General features: G+C 39.4%; 1 protein-coding gene across 2 annotated transcripts; it reads left to right on the forward strand.

The window, feature by feature from the left end:
* Positions 1–1,127: 1,127 nt before the first annotated feature.
* gpr139 (G protein-coupled receptor 139) lies at positions 1,128–17,046 on the forward strand. Of its 2 annotated transcripts, XM_077202543.1 has the most exons (3): positions 1,195–1,327; positions 2,538–2,540; positions 16,079–17,046. In XM_077202543.1, the coding sequence occupies exons 1-3, from the start codon at positions 1,204–1,206 to the stop codon at positions 17,044–17,046; spliced, it is 1,095 nt and encodes a 364-aa protein (XP_077058658.1). In that variant the 5' UTR covers positions 1,195–1,203. The 2 variants fall into 2 exon arrangements, with proteins under 2 accessions (XP_077058657.1, XP_077058658.1); XM_077202542.1 differs by lacking the exon at positions 2,538–2,540 and having other exon boundaries at positions 1,128–1,327.
* Positions 17,047–17,462: the final 416 nt, after the last annotated feature.

Raw genomic sequence — 17,462 nt, forward strand, 5'->3', positions numbered from 1 at the left:
ATAAGTTAATTACTAATGATCCTTGCAAACGGAAGCGAATCAATCAAAACTAACTTTAACTTCAATCTCTGTTACTGTAATGTCCTATTATCAATGTAAAGCGGCTTTGAAACAATCTATATTGTTAAAAGCGCTATATAAATGATTGTGACTTGACACACACACATGCATACATTATATATATATATACACACACACACACACACACATTATAAGTGAACGTTAAGGAACCTTAAAATAATCTTTAAAAAATCCATGTCATGACCCGTTTAATAAAATACAAATACAAGACAACAATTAAATTAAGAGTGAAAGTAACAGAAGCTTGTACAATACATTTTAACAGGCATGAAAATGACTGGTAAAAGACTAGGAAGACAACATCTATTTAATAAACAAAATGAGGCAAATAATATGATTCATATTCTTTTGGTTCAGGTATCAGAAATTGGTATTGTCAAGTACCAAAAAAAATATCGTCAAGTTAAAAAAAAAAAATCTGTATTGTACACATTCTGGAAAGAAGTGGTATCGGAAGTATTATTATTACAATTTTCAAAAGTTTCCTCACATCAAACAAATAACTGAGATAATAATTATTAATAAAAACATCTAGCTTTTAATGTTTCCCAACATAATGACAAAACTTCACACTAACACAAAATGCCAAAATGAGCATCACAGTGTGCCGTGGACGTACTGTACATGTAACTGGTGTGAATAGCCGAGTCATGCTACAGCTCTTATTTACTCCTGGGTCGCCCTTCAGGAGTGTGTCACCACAAAAGAAATCACCTCTCGGTGGTGTCAACACGTATCGTCTCTTCCTCACTTCACGCCTCTCGCTCTTCCAATGTTCTTCTCCTTCACACCCCCTTCCTTTCTCGCCACTTATTTTCACCCTTTTCGTGTTCATGCCTCCCCAGATTTCATTCTCACCAGCTCTCAACACCCCCCTCCTCTCTCTCTCTCTCCTCCACCTCTCCTCACACACACACACTCTCTTCCTCACATCACTGCCTCTCTTCCCATCACATCGCCGACTTCATCGCCTCTCATCGTCTGCGTCTCTCTTCCATGCACACACACTCGCAGTCGTTCTCTGACTCTCACACGTGCCAGCCGACTCTCCCTCTGCGTGTCCTGCGGTCCGGCTGTGGTTCGGCTCCTCTCTAGAGCTTAAAGAAGGAGGGCAGAGAGGCCATGGAGCACAGCCACATCTTCACTGTACTGTCCACCAACTCCAGTTCTCTGAGTCCTCGCGGTTGCCCTCTCGGACAGTTTCCCATCATTTACTACAGTTCATTGCTGTGCCTCGGCCTGCCGGGTAAGAAAGACGCAAGAAAGATTATTAGTGCACAATGTATGTTTTCATGCATGTATTTATGAAGTGCATGGTGTGAGAGGAGTGCGTCGTCCCCAATATTCACATTTGTGGGCGATCAATACTTCATCAAATTCTTATTATTTAATGCATGGCTTTATGCATGACTGGATGTAATTGTGAACTGCATCGGGGTGAGAGAAATGCTTTGCCTCCGATATTCACATTTGTAATCTATCAATACAGTTTTTCATGCAGATTCTTAAAATCTTGATTGCTTAGTGCACAATGTATGTTTATGCATGCTTTTGTCTTTTTTGATAAATATTCACAATTGTGGCCGAGCTGTTTTTTAAGCAGATTCTTAAAATGTTGTCTATGGTCCCACTTAATCTTGATTAGTAACATCCTTGACGAAATTGTCTGTAACCTTGTAAGGCGCAACTGGCATCAGAACTGTGGGAAAACAGTGTTTCCAAAGGTCATCTGTGTGACAGGACAGAATACAGTCTCACATCATTTCCATGGGCTTGTAATCATAAATCAGCAAGAAATACCTGTTATTACACAGATGATGAAATTAGATCCGGCTCTAACTGGAATGACCTGGGGAGCAAGACAGATGATGCATCAGACATCTTGAGTAGTCGTCATATTAATAATTGGCCTCCGGCGTTTAATATTCACCCTCTTGGACACTAAAATTGCATTTTGTCCCTACACAATTGGAGGTTGATTGCCTATGTATGACAATTAGTATTATTTGCAGGTGTGCTGCATATTTAATCAAAGCTTCTATCTCAGGTCGGGTGGCGTGTGGCACAGTTTCAGCGGAATGATTTCTTTGTCAGATGGAGATAAATCACTGTGCCCTTGAGCGAAGCACTCAGCTTGAGCAGTTTACACAAATATTTTCATTTGCTTTCGGAGGCAGTCAGTCTTCCTGTTGCTCGACTGCTAAATAGCGGCTTGAATTTCCGACTCTGAAGCGGGTTTGTGGGACAAACAAGAAGCGTGATGAGACAAGATTAGAGTCTTTATACAACACTGTGTGAAAGTCATCACACCTGGCAGTGATTTTGGGTAGATAGAGGTGAAGAAGAGAAACCTCTCAAAGGCATTGTGCACAGAAAGTGAGAAAACACAGAGAACGGATGGGAAGAGAGTGGAGAGAGAGAGAGGTTGACTAAAACAGGTGTGATTAAAGAGAAAGAAGGTGAAGAGTGAGGTTGTTTTTACAGAAGTAACAAATAACATTTATGTAACGAGGAATATACATGAAACATTTTAAAATAATGTCTGAAGGAAAGTGTATTTTTAGACGCTGTAAATGTATCATTTTTAATCCCCTTTTTGCTTTTGCAATTCTGTCCTTATGATTTTTTAAAAATGCAAATATTTCATGTAGATCACCAGTTAATTGTAAAATAACGTACAAATTATTAAAAAAATATTGTAGTTTAACACAACTATGAAGTATAGCAGTGGGTTGCATGTCTGTTCTGAAACATAAAATATGCTAAATGCAAATGATAATGTGCAATTAATTGCGCATATTTAGAGCAGCAAAAAAGTAGGCTTTTAAAAAAGAGGAGCCATTGACGTCAAAGACAGTTCGGCAACGTTCAGGTGTCAGTCTTTGTAGAAGCTATTTAAATTAGACATATGCCAACTGCCACATGCTCATGTTGCTTAAAAAAAAAAAAAAAATTTCCTTCAAATAACTTCAAGTTCAACTGCATGGCTGTGAACTGAGTGACAACTTGGAGGAACCTGTAATTTAGTTTAATGAAATTTGAAGAACATTTTATGATTGTGCTGTATACACCTGAAACAGTAGAAACCACAGAAATACGAGTGTGTTCAGATGAGCTCATGCCTGGTCGATTGATCGCTGGAGGTTAAGCTCATAAAGGTCTCTAATTGGAAGCGGTTGGTCTTATTTCATTGCCTTTTTGAACTGAAGGACTGTTTGATTTATGTGTTTTGGTGATTTCTATTGAAGATGAAGGGTTTTTATCCAGAGAATGACTATACTGCATCTGCTGGAAGGTCACAGATCCAGAGTAACGATCCTCTTGCCGGCTCTACATTACTCTGGTGGTGTTATTTGCCACTTAAGAGGTGGAGCCAATGATTTTCAATTTAGGTAAACGATCCGGGGCTCTCTGAGAGCTCACCGCCTCGGTGAGGAAAGTGCTTGTGAGCTTTTTTTGTGTGTTCGGGTCAGGACCATCAGAAAGTCTGGAAACCTGAGAGTTGCTGAACCCAGAGGGAAAAGTTCATTGCAGACTTTATCTTGTTAAATCTGATTGGTTTGAGACAACATTAAGATCTTTTCTGAAACTCTTAGAGATTCATGTGAGATTACTGGGATCTCATTCATAGGAGAAACATCTGAGAAGCAGGAGACTTTATCAAAAGTCTCAATTTGCTCTCAATGTAATCTAAGGACCTGTTTACACCTGGTGTAAAGATGCGTTTTGATCGATCGGATCGCAAGTAGACGAGAAAGACACATTCCTGTTTACACCTGGTGTTTTAATCCGTCTATTTTGTCCACTTTCAACCACTTCTGTCCTGATCTCTTCGAGGTGAGGATCTATGGACGGGTAAATGTATGTTTTTTTTTTTTCAGATCTTTTGATCTAATGGACGAAATAAGTTTGCGTAGTTTGCATATGAACTTGCCGGGAGCAGTTTTCGTTTCTGCTCCGATATCCAAAAGACCAGCCGAACACTGTGAGTGTCTCTTAGAAATCAGGAATGTTGAGAGAACATTATGATTGGTATATTTTTCATCTTTAAACCAAACTTGGGTCTTTAGCTGACAAAGTTTAAATCCCGTTTGTCTAGTGCGCTTTCCATAATGTTTCCTCATTAGGTCAATTGTGGAGAGTAGGCATCTTTTGTGGCTGTTTGAACGCATTCAACCACATGAGCATCAACACTACAAAAGCAATCCGGTTGAATGCGTTTTCATCTCTGGAAGTGGTCGAAAGTGGACAAGCTCAAAAAGTTTTAGACCCCATTTACACCTGTATTCAGTGTCGTCCACTTGTGATCCGGTCGACGAAAAAGCTTGGGCCACATTGGTAGCCAGGAAAAACAAATGAGATTGTAAAGTTTTTGAGTTTTTGCAGTATTTGCATATTTTGCACAGTTGCATTATTACAGACTCATTATCTACTTGAACTGACAAAAGTTTAGACAATTTTACAATGCAAAAAAAAAAAAAACAGTTGTAAGATGTCACTTGTTGAATGAAACCCCCAACATCGCAAGGTTATGTGACAACATTATAAAATGTCTGCCAAATACTGTGGACTATATACTACTTTATGAAAGAAAAGCATGCAGAATCAAGTATGTAGTGTAAGCAATACACTAGTTTTCCATTCTGACACAAACACGTATGAATTCAAACCAAACTGAGCCATCAAAATTGGTTGCTCCTGTTCTGGGCCCTGCAGAGACCTGCATAAAGACTGGAGTCAAGTGAAATCAATATGCTTACCATGTTGACCAACTAAATGGAAATGACAGGAAATTTACGTCCTCCAGGGCGCAGTGCATCCCTTTTGTTTGTCTAAATAAAGTACATCTCAGCGGAGCATCTGGAGAGATTAATCCAGAGAAAGCGAAAACCACAAACAAAAGTACAAGGGACAGTGGAGTATAAAGGAAGAATAAAGCGGATAAGGGAAGTAAAACTGGAGTTGAGAGTGGGATTTGGTGAATCTGGGTTTTATTTTTGACTGAAGTCTTAGTGACACTTGAATAGACACGACATCTGCAAGACAAACTGATCCACACAGTCAAGGACATACAGATTCAGTCTGATAACTTAAAGACTCACTGAAATGAACTATCAGAATTAAATGAACACTCACCATTAAACGTTTAAGACTAGGGAAAAAAAAACACAGCTTAAACTGATACTGAATTTTAAAAAAACTACATAATTAGATGCACATGAGAGAGAAGTGAGTCATTCAGTTTCACAGATAATATCCATTACTATGACAAAAAACAATAAATAGCGAGTTGAAGTAATCAAACAGAATTTAATTTCTGTTATAATACAGTTCAGGCTGTTGTCACTGAACATAGACACAAAAATAACCTTCATTATCCTGTTAGTGATCCACAAAAAATAGTGAGTTTGACACTGGAAAGCTTGTTTTGTGTAGCTTGTAGAAAAGAAAGACAAATCTAAAATGAGATCTCTATTGTTTCTTTAGAAAGCAATGCCATCAGGAGGAGACATGTCTCTTGAATCTCAGGATTTTCTCTTTATAAAAGATCCCACGTTTCAGAAGAGCCCTCAAGTGTGCTCATATTTCCACAACTCAAACCAACTCAATTATGACTCATTTAATTCAAATCCATATTCATTTTATAGCTCAATGCTGGGCCCTCGCTATACATTAGATATAAAAAATTATGTAGCCTGGAATACATGGACCATATAGATGAGTCAGAATTCAAAACATTTGACAAAAATAATATATATTAAAGACTAATAAATACATTTTGTTTCACTCGAATCATGACAAGTGAAACAAAATTTTTCAGGCTGGATCAAGCTAATGCGCATTGGTAGCTGAGCTTCTAACGGCAGCTGCAGTGACGTGATTGGCTCTTATTTTGAAGGCGGGACTTGTTCCGCCATATTGAGCGTTACACTTTTCCCCATTCAAAACAATAGTGTCTTGTGTTATTCTATAGTGTTTGACGTTATCTTGTGCACTCATTCAATCCCACAATGCACCGCAATAACGAGTGTACAAGCGATGCACGCTCAACTGTTAGACAATACCCATAATGCACTGTGAAGGTCGAATTAATTCCCGCTTCCGACCAGAAGATGGCGCCCGCATCTGAATCATCCATCCATTTTCCAAACCGCTGGTCCAATGTGGGTCCAGCGTAATATCATACAGGTATATAGATTCCTTTTTAATTGTTTATTAAATTAATTAAGGTTTCTACATAGTTTCCATGACAGAGTTCAAGATAAATCTTTCCATTACTACTGGAGTGGCAGTAGCAGTCCTTCCAGCGCACTCAGTGTCTGAATTCACTCAATTGTTTTCAACCCCACATTCACTTCAAGTGAATGATATTAGTGGAGTAATGTAGGGAATAATGAATGAGGATATAGGGGATGATTTCAAACACAGCCCTATTCTGAACTTGGCATACACGGGATTGCATCCGCTCTCTACGGAGGTTTCCGAAATGTGCACGAAAAAGTTTTTCCAATCAAGTTTCCCAAGCACTGTTCACGTCTGTCTGTAAACCAATGGGAAATGTAATGTAATGTTAGAGGGTTATAACAAATTGTAATGAAACTGTATATTCAAAGAACGCAACATCGTATGCTTCCCAAAATGCGTCCATGGGCACAAGGGAGATTTAAAGCAAATTAGCATTCAGTATCACATTTGTGCGTCATTTAACTTGGCTGTAAACACAAGAGGAGATGAGTTTTTTTATTTATTAAGTCATTTGTAATCGATAAAATACAAATTAACGAAGGATCTCATGGATTTGCCATAATGAAGGAGTAGAGGATGGGGTTTAATCCACATCTATAGGTGAGACATGTTAATGGGTTTAAATGACTTTAATAATAGTCATGCTGAATTTGAAAAAATTGCATTCTAGCTTAATACTGTTTCTGCAAAAATAATGTGTATTATGCTAATGCTATCCTCTAACCACACATATACTTAAATGAATCTAAAAACACTTTAATCATCTAAATAGGCAATACAATTTTCCTCTGAGAACAGTGCTCTAAGGACTGCATTGTGTATACGAGTTCAACTGTGAGAGAGATACATAGTTTGATTTGCTTTTTTCCTGAAAAGGTAAAAAATAACTTTTCTTCAAACTTGATTATGAACAGACTATGTGTCGATCAAACCCATCTCTGTCTGTCCCTCCATATTTCTATACATCTTGAAAAGGTTGCTTGTGTGCCTGAGATTGCAGGTGCTTATGCAAAAATGTGTGAGTTTGAAGCTGGAGTCTTTGTAATTTGTAATCAGCTGATGTTCTGGAACTGTGAAGTGCGATTCTCCAGACTCCTGACTGGCATATGTAATCCAATTCCATCTTTATTAGCAGCCCGAATGACTGTCAGGCAGACAGAGACACACCACGGGTGCAAAACACTTTGAAGTTTTTCATCCACTATATGCTTCCTGCCCATTGGCAGCCCATTGGCTACAGTAGGGGGACAGGTAGGAAATTTGCTGCAAATTTCTTTTTAGGTTAACACCAGAATGTTTCCTGAGGTCTATTGTAAAGAGGCTTTATCCTCACGCTGTGTTAAATTGTTTGGCTTGAACAAAGGCAGCACTTTTGTGTGCACGTTCTTTTCATCACAGTGAGAGGTCACGGCAATCGCTGGTCATTTCTTATACCCGCACATCTCACTCTGCCTTAGCATGACCAACAAACAATACAGGTTTGGATGGAAGCAGAGCAGTGAAAGGGTTAGAAGAGGAGGGGTGGATGCTTGGGGGTCTGTGTATCCTTGGGTCTTTTTCCTGGGTCATTGTGACCTGGACGCAGAGCATTGCATAAGCACCAGCGTTTGGATGTAATTGTGCACATGTTGCTGCTGCTTGTTCAGGTTTTATTGAAGGTCACAATGAGACAGAGGTGAAAGCTGTGGAGGAAAAGAGGCAGACAGGAAGAAGAGGGACGAATTAAATGACAAAGTCTCAGAAGGTCAAGATCTCTTAAGTATTTGAGATGTGAATGTGTTTGTACAGACATGTCGCACGTGTATGAATGTTTGTGGACGTGTATCAACATCTGAATGTGCATGTGTATGAGTATGAATGAGTGTGTGTGAACGTGAATATGTATGTGCATGTATGAATGAGAGTGTGGGAACTAAATTAGCATGTGTGTGAAATGAATGTGCATGTGTTTGAATGAGTGTGCATATGTGTGAATGTGAATGTGCATGTGTGTCAATATGCATATGTGTGACTGAGTGTGTGTCAATATATGCACAGGCATGTATTGACACACAAATTCACACATATGCACATTCACACACATGCACACTCATTCATACACATGCTCATTCACACACACATGCACATTCACGTTCACACACATGTACACTCACTCATTCACACACATGCACACTCATTCATACACATTCACACACATGCACATTCATGTTCACACACATGCACACTCATTCATTCACGTTCACACACATGCACACTCATGTCATCCTCATTTGTATAGCGCTTTTAAAGGGTTGGTAAAACTCGATTTCACTTTTCTAACTTTAGTTAGTGTGTAATGTTGCTGTTTGAGCATAAACAACATCTGAAAAGTTACAACGCTCAAAGTTCAAAGCAAAGGGAGATATTTGCTTTTAAAGAAATCAATTTATAAGGACTACAGCAAACGACTAGTAGGGACTACACAACATTCCTCCAGGGTTGCTGACATCACTAACCCCAATAAACCCCTCCTCCGAGAATACTAAATAAGGGGGCGAGGCCATTTTATATTGCTTTGGAGACGAGTTGTTGTGGTATAGTAGTCTGTTGTTGCCGCAATGCCATCGAAACGCTGTTATTTTCATCCGGATTGCAGGTCCACTTTGTTCAGCCTTCCTAGGGTCGCGGGAGTTAGGGATCAATGGTTAAAATTTATTTTTAACTCGGTCTCTCATAATTATTACCCAAATCTCGCTCTCTGTGCTGCACATTTTACGGAGGAAAGCTTCCACAATCTTCGCGAGCTCAATGCAGGATTCACACATCAGCTTGTGCTGAAAGATGGAGCAGTTCCAACTTTAAGAACAGAAGCTTTTGTTTACGGGCCACAACCTGTAAGTATGATTTATTTTTCGTCGATGTGTTTTCCTGTAATAGTTCGTATTGTTAATTGTACGTTGCAGCAAGGAAGTAAACAAATGACAACGCTGTTTAGCTCTGCAAACCAGCTTGTTAAATGCTCTTTCATAACTAACATTACAAACTTTTTTTTAAATCTCAACAGCGAACTTGGAATTAGTGTAAATTATTCTTTGTGTCAGGTTGTTGCAGGTAGCTGAAGACGAGGACAAGAGGACATCCAAAAATAGCCGATTTATTTACAAAATAAACTTCTATAAACATACAGGAACGAAATAACAAACTCCAGGAACTTCAGGGAACACACAACCATACAAGGACGACGACCAACCAACACTGAGGGAAAACACAGGGCTTAAAAGAACTGGGACTAATGGGATAATTAAGTGAACACAGGTGAAGAAACTGAACACAAACGAGGAGCGGGAAAAACTAACAGGACTAAACCAAAATCACAATGACAGGGAGAAACCAGATCACAAAACAGAACTTAAACACATTGAAACATGACACTTTGATTAAAGCTTGTATGTTTTCTTTATCTACATGCTTGTTTATCTACAGGCATGCTAAACATGGTTCTGTGTTTGATTTGGCTAACTTACTGTAGTAACGTTAAAGCCAATGTTTAGTGTTCGTTTTGGGTTAATAGTTCTGGCGACATATATTTGGCTACAATCGTTCAAAAAATACAAAATTAATGGTGCCATACAGCCAGTAACGATCACTATAGATCACTTTCCCTTGAAAAAAATCCCTTTGAGGACTGTAACGTTAGTATAATTTGTTAGAACGATTATATTAAATTCTTGTTTATGAATATGAAGCTTATTTTTTGTAATACTATAATAATAAGTACAATTTAATTACAGCGTATCTAAAAAGTAATGAGACAAAAACAACAACAAAAAACAAACCTTTCTGAAACGTCGTTTAACAGCCGTTCTTGAACAGGTTCTGCTCGATCATCTTCACTAGCATTCTCTGGGTCCGATTGACGCCATTGTTTATAATACACCAAAGCACAAACTACCGGTAAAGGTAAGGCTAGGCGGATAGCGAATCACAACACACTGGGCCAGCTAACCAATCTGAACCCATTGCGTATTTTTGAGGGACTGGCTTCATAGAGCCCGGAAACCATCCGACCGTTTTTACAAGGATGCACAGAGCAGTGTAGAATAACAGTGCTGCCCTCTTTACGTTGAACGGTGGCTACTGCAGTATTAATAGCTGCGCAGTACCTGGTAGCCTTGTCCGCCTAAATGAATTATAAATAAACATATATTTATATATTTATTACAATAAACTTGTAGGCTATTTGCAGTATATTAAATCGTTTTTTGACCTAATTATTTTGCACTGAAATGACATACTCGAGTCTGTCGGCTCTGACAGCGTTGTATCACGTGCACCTGCGCAATATAGCCTATGATTTCTGAAAATAGTATTATGTCAACTAGATATATCAGCACAAGAACTGTGGAGGAATATGCAACATAATTTAGACAATTGTTTTTGTCATAATGTTATGATGACTGACAGACACTATCATTTCAGCCGCTCTGTGCATGTCCTCGTACAGAGCGAGGCTGAACATAGGAGCTTTGTGGCTGAGACACGAATAGACTATTAATTTAAAGCTTTTACTCTTAAACACACAAGGCACGTCCACTTTAATAAAAAAAAGAATATTTATTAATCAAACCAGATCAAGACGAGAGCAGAAACGAAATAAAGTGCATAACTGAAAATTAAAGCATAGGCTCAAAACAAATACAAACGGTGGGCACAGCGCAATTGTGCATTAGGCCCCCCAAAAAATAAAAATAATAATAATAAAGTGCCCAAATCCAATAAATAATACTAGAAATAACTGGTCACAATAATCAAAGTGAACCAAAAATGTTTCCAGCGTGGTATGAGTGTGTCTGGGGGATGCTACCGTCGTTGCGTGCGGGTGCGCCTGCAATTAACTTATAAAACGATTATTACTAATTGGCATATTTCAACGTTTTATGCCAATTCTGATGTTCATTCATATAGCAACTCAAAACAGACGGGACAACTAAACGCAGACAAGTTAGCTTACCGTTTTAGGTGATCTGCCATGTTTGATGTCGAGCTGTGATATGCAAACTTTGCCTTCGACTTTTTTTCTATTTTCTATTTTCATAAAATACTGCCAAACTCCCGATGTCTTTGACATGTTAGATTACTCTGACAGTAAATTAAACGCTAAATTCAGCAAACCACCATGGATGATGCAGACCAATGCCTTAGTTCTTTCTTCAATCTGTCTCCAGTGGGTTGGGCTAATCCAAAAAAGTGAAAAAAGGGGGCTGTTCTAAAAAGACTGTTACCTGTGAAACAGGGGTGCTCTGAAAACACCCCCAATAGCAATTAGTGATGGAATTAATGTAATGAAATGAACGCGGCAAAAAGTCGACCAATCAGAATTTTAGTCAAGCCAGAACGTATCGACCAATAAATCGACTAGTCGACTGGGAGATTACAGCCCTACTGATGACGAAGACTTAACAGAGCAGCTATCAAGTGTTTGACAGTATTCTAGGTTATTACGTGTGGAAGTTTTTTGTCCAATAATTGGAATCTCTGTTTTTTTCAGAATTTAGTAGTAGGAAATTACTAGTCATCCAATTTTTTATATCAACTATGCATTCCGTTAATTTTGTGAATTGGTACGTTTCGTTAGGTTTTAAAGAAATATACAGCTGAGTATCATCAGCATAACAGTGAAAGCTAATTCCATGTTTCCTAATGATATTTCCTAAAGGTAGCATGTACAGAGTGAACAGCAGCGGTCCTAGTACTGAGCCTTGTGGTATGCCATACTGAACTTTTGATCTATAAGACATCTCTTCATTTACTTCTACAAACGGATAACGGTCAGATAAGTATGATTTAAACCACGCTAATGCAATTCCACTAATGCCAACATAGTTTTCTAGTCTATTTAAAAGGATGTTGTGGTCATTGGTGTCAAATGCAGCACTAAGATCAAGTAACACAGATACAACCACGATCGGATAATAAGAGCAAATCATTTGTGACTCTAATGAGAGCAGTCTCAGTACTATGATACGGTCTAAATCCGTACTGAAAATCCTCGCAGATATCATTTCTTTCAAGAAAGGAACACAGTTGTGATTATACTGCTTTTTCTAATATCTTTGACAGAAAAGGTAGATTTGAGATCGGCCTGTAATTGACTAATTTTGTATGATCAAGTTGCAGTTTTTTAACAAGCGGTTTAATCATAGCCAGCTTAAAGGTTTTTTGTACGTATCCTAGAGACAAAGACAAATTAATGATATTAAGAAGAGGATCTATGACATCTGGAAGCATCTCTTTCAGTAGCTTAGTCGGTATAGGGTCTAACATACACGTTGTAGATTTAGATGAATTAACAAGTTTGCAAAATTCTTCCTCTCCTATAGCAACAAATGAATATTTTTTTTCCTCAGGGAGACTACAATGCACTCCCTGATGCGATACTGTAGTAGACGGTTGCATAGTTATAATTTTGTCCCTAATATTATCAATCTTATAAGTGAAGAGGTTCATAAAGTCATTACTGCTGTGTTTCTTGGAAACTTCTGGGCTTGAAGCTTTCTTTTTCGTTAGTTTAGCTACTTTTTCTAATAAATACCTAGGATTATGTTTATTTTCTTCTAATAGGGTTGAAAAATAAGCAGATCTAGCAGCTTTTAAAGCCTCTCTGTAAGCAATTGAGCTCTCCTTCCATGAAATCTGAAATACCTCTAGTTTTGTTTTCTTCCAGTTGCGCTCCATTTTTCTGGCTGTTCTCTTAATGACCCGGGTGTGCTCATTGTACCAAGGCGTTGGACTATTTTCTTTAATCTTCTTGAAGTGCAACGGAGCAACTGTGTCTAAAGAGCTGGAAAAGAGAGAGTTAAAAGTTTCCGTAGCAATATCAAGTTCTTTTAAGCTATCTAGGATGCTGAGATGATGAAACTGATTAGGAAGATTATTGATAAATTATTTATTATTCTATATTATTTTGCGGTCACCACTTAGACAGCCAGCCATTGAGTGAACACAATCTACTAACTATCTCATCACTCCGGCGAACAGGAAGGGGGCCAGAACAAATTACAGTGCCTGACATCGTACTTGCGAGTTCAAACACCTCTTTAATATTAAGGCGAGACAAGGCAGGCAAAAACATCGTTTTTTTTTTCACCAGTCAATTTTGAGATTTTGGGATATTTGTCTTCAAATAACATGTCTTCTTTCAGACTTGTGGTGAAAAAAAGTCAGAAATACACATTTAGGTCTTTATTTTACTACACTTTGTCTGTTTGCGTCTGTAGATTTCTCATAAATTCATCAAAAGTTGTCGTTATAAATCATCTGCTCCGTGATCGCGATCTCCACCCTGTCATCACACACACCATTAGAAAGCTCTCTCTCCTGAACAATACTGCCGGATCCAAAAATGGTCATTTCCTTTTTATCAGCAACCAATCGTGAAAGTAAAAGGGGGCATTTTACTCTAAATGTGCAATCTCATTGGCTGACGCTAAATCTTTAAAGCTCGTTTTCTCAAAATGACTGTTCTCTCATACTCCAAGTCCGAAATCTCCACTTCAGTAGCACCTATATACACCAAACTTTCCAGTCTAGTTATAATATGAAGACATTTACAGAGGGATTTGTAAATATATTATTCCCAGCCTGATTTATATAACATTTTATTCCAATTAAAATGGCCAAAATCATTTTTTTAAGGCTATTGGCAGTATATTCTGATTTACAGGATAACAAAAGTATATATCCATAAATCCCTCTGTAATTTTTTCCCCCATCTAATATGTGAACACAATGAAAAAATAATTTTGAACCTGGCTTTTTATCCAATTCTCAGATTTCGTTTTTTAAAATATATGCAAATTAGCGCATATTTAATTCAATTCAATTCAATTCAATTCAAATTTATTTGTATAGCGCTTTTCACAATACACATTGTCTCAAAGCAGCTTTACAGAATTTTTTTTTTAACAGCTTTTAAACAGCTTTACATTTAATTAGATAATGCCTCATTTGCATATTTAAACATTAAATTACAGAAAACTTGTAATACATTTTTTTCTCATCTTAATGTAGGTAATCAACTGGCAAAGTTTCATGGTAATATCTGCTAGTTAAAAAAATTACCCTATTCACCTGTAGTGTCTCGCCTTAATTTTGGTGATCTCCGACTGGCGGAGTCGAATATCATTAGTGGATTTAGTGCCGACGTGAATAACAATCTTAGAGAATTTACGATTAGCATTAGCCAGCACTTTTAAATTTGCTTTGATGTCAGGCGCTCTGGCTCCCAGCAAACATGTGACTATGGTGGATGGTGTCTCTATTTTCACGTTCCGTGTGATCGAATCACCAATTACCAGGGCACAATCAACAGAATTCTCAGTGGGTGTCTCACTGAGCGGGACAAATTGATTTGTTATGGTAATCGGAACATAAGAGTGGTTTTTTGATCTGTGACTAGAGCTATCCCTCACTGTCACCCATTTGCCTTGCTGCACAGGCAATAATTCAGCCGGAACCGAATCATGTAAAGAGTTCACTATGCTAGGCGCATCCAAAATAGTATCTAAAGCTCTAGCACACTTACTATCCTCAATTCAATTTTGGATGCATGTCTCTAATTCTGAAATCTTCTACGTCAGACTGACTGTCTCCTTTCATTTATCACATATAAACCCTGTATTGCTGAGAGGGAAGGCTATACTAAACATGTGGCATGAAGGTGACAATGACAGGACAAGACATTACTCACCGTGTTTGTTGACTGATTCTTACTCACCTGGGCTTTTTATGAACTCAGAGGCGCGGTCACGCGAGAGAAAAATAAATAAATAACTGAGCGCACGGGTGGCGCGTTAACTGGCTAGCGAGTTACTAGCGTGTTGTTCAAACAAAAACGGAAGCTAGCGATGTCAGGTTAATCAGAGATGTTGTCTAAGCTGTATTTAATAGTTATTAACAACTAGAAATGATAGTAATTGATGGTTCAAAACAGAAAGAAATGCGAAGCTAATACAAGGCTTAGACAGAGCTTACAGCCTCGAAGCAAACAAACTCACAGCAGGCAGCGAGGCAGTCAGGAGCAAAGACAGGAGCTACCACACAGTATCCTAGCTCATTCATACACATGCACATTCACATGTTCACACACATGCACACTCATTCATACATATGCACAATCACGTTCACACATATGCACACTCATTGCACACTCATTCATACACATTCACGTTCACAGTTTCACACACATGCACACTCATTCATACACCTGCACATTCACACACATGCACATTCACATGTTCACACACATGCACATTCATTTCACACACGCATGCATGTGATTTTGAGAGTGTGCTGGTGAATGCATGCATGTGTTTCAGTGCATGAGTGTTTATGTATGTGTTTGACTGTGCAATGCAAATGCATGTTCGAACATGAACGAATTATTCACATTCTTCTGCATTTGAACACAAATGCATGTAAACGTGTGCATGTGAATGCATGCATATTAAGGCAAGTGTATGCGTGATGTGTGTGTCAGTCAAATGCTTTGCATATATTATTGTGATTGTGTTGAGTAGATGTGGAAAACCTACATTTTCTATCTATTTGTGGTGCTGCAATTTCAATGCAATATTGTATGATTCATTCTTGGACTCGTAAGTTTGAATGAAGAAGCATTTTTTTATCCTGCAAGACTGTCTTCATCACTTTCTCACCCACCCCTCCCTCTCTCTTCTCACCATCTCTGTCCATTTCTTCTCACGCTCCTCAGCAAACATCCTCACGGTGATCATCCTTTCTCAGCTGGTGCTGCGGCGGCAGAAATCTTCCTATAACTACCTGTTGGCCCTGGCCGTGGCCGATATCCTGGTCCTGCTGTTGATAGTGTTCGTGGACTTCCTTTTGGAAGACTTCATTCTCGGCGCGCCTCTGCCTCACTCGCTCAACAAAGCCGTGCAGGTACTAGAGTTCTCCTCCATCCACACCTCCATCTGGATCACGGTTCCCCTGACCGTGGACCGCTACATCGCTGTGTGCCATCCGCTGCGCTACCACACCGTATCCTACCCGGCCCGAACCCGCAAAGTGATCTTGACAGTGTACGCCGGCTGCCTGATCTCCAGCATCCCGTATTACTGGTGGCCGGAGCTGTGGCACGGACTCCCGGGAGCGAGTAACGGTGGCCGTAGCAGCAGTGCAGGGCAGCACGTATTGGTTTGGGTTCACTGCGCCACAGTTTACCTCCTCCCCTGCTCGGTTTTCTTCTCGCTCAACGCCATCATCGTACGCAAGCTCCGCTGCCGGCGTAGCTGCTTCCGTCTTCGAGGTTACTCAACCGGAAAGACCACGGCAATCCTGCTGGCAATCACCTCAGTGTTTGCCGTTCTGTGGGCGCCGCGCACGCTCATGATTCTTTACCACCTTTACACGGCACAGCCAGACACGCCTGGCCCGGCCAGATTGCTGCACTCGGTCACGGATGTGGCAAACATGCTTGCGCTGCTTAACACTGGGGTCAACTTCTTCCTGTACTGCTTCATCAGCAAGCGCTTCCGCAGGATGGCCGGCACGGTGCTAAAGGCATTATTCCGATGTAGAAAGCAGCCTCCACCTTTTTACGCCAGTCACAACTTCTCTATCACCAGCAGCCCATGGATCTCACCAGCCAACTCACACTGCATCAAGATGCTGGTGTACCAATACGACAAGAATGGGAAACCAGTCTGCATATCATCTTGAACTCCAACTCAAGCGATGCCTTGCCAATATAACCCTGGCTGCTGAGCCGGGCGAGCTTGGGGAAAGTCCTTTCCAACTGGTGACAAGCAGAAGGCGTTGATCGGTTTGTTAGGAAGTGCCTCAATAAGAGATCCAATGTCAGGTTCTGAGACTTCTTGCGGCCAAAATGAGGTTCTTTCTCTGGCAACAAAACACGCAGGAGTGGTCGTATTTAACCGATAACATGCCTTTCAGGGTAGTAATGCAAAAAAAAAAGACTTCATCTCAAAGTCAAGAGAAATCATGAAAGGCTAACTTGTGTTCCAGGCGATGATGACTCTCTATTTGTTCCAATATACATATTAATGTGATTAAAAGACCAGTTTGTCTCTAGGGCTAGGCGATATGGCTAAAAATGCATATATCAATATTTTTCC

Source organism: Siphateles boraxobius, unplaced genomic scaffold, assembly GCF_051911475.1.
Source record: "Siphateles boraxobius isolate OS27281-9 unplaced genomic scaffold, OSU_SipBor_1 49, whole genome shotgun sequence".
Lineage (NCBI taxonomy): Eukaryota > Metazoa > Chordata > Actinopteri > Cypriniformes > Leuciscidae > Siphateles > Siphateles boraxobius.

Excerpts from the sequence above, each read along its gene's own strand:
- gpr139 (XM_077202543.1), top strand. The coding sequence starts at position 1,204 with ATGGAGCACAGCCACATCTTCACTGTACTGTCCACCAACTCCAGTTCT.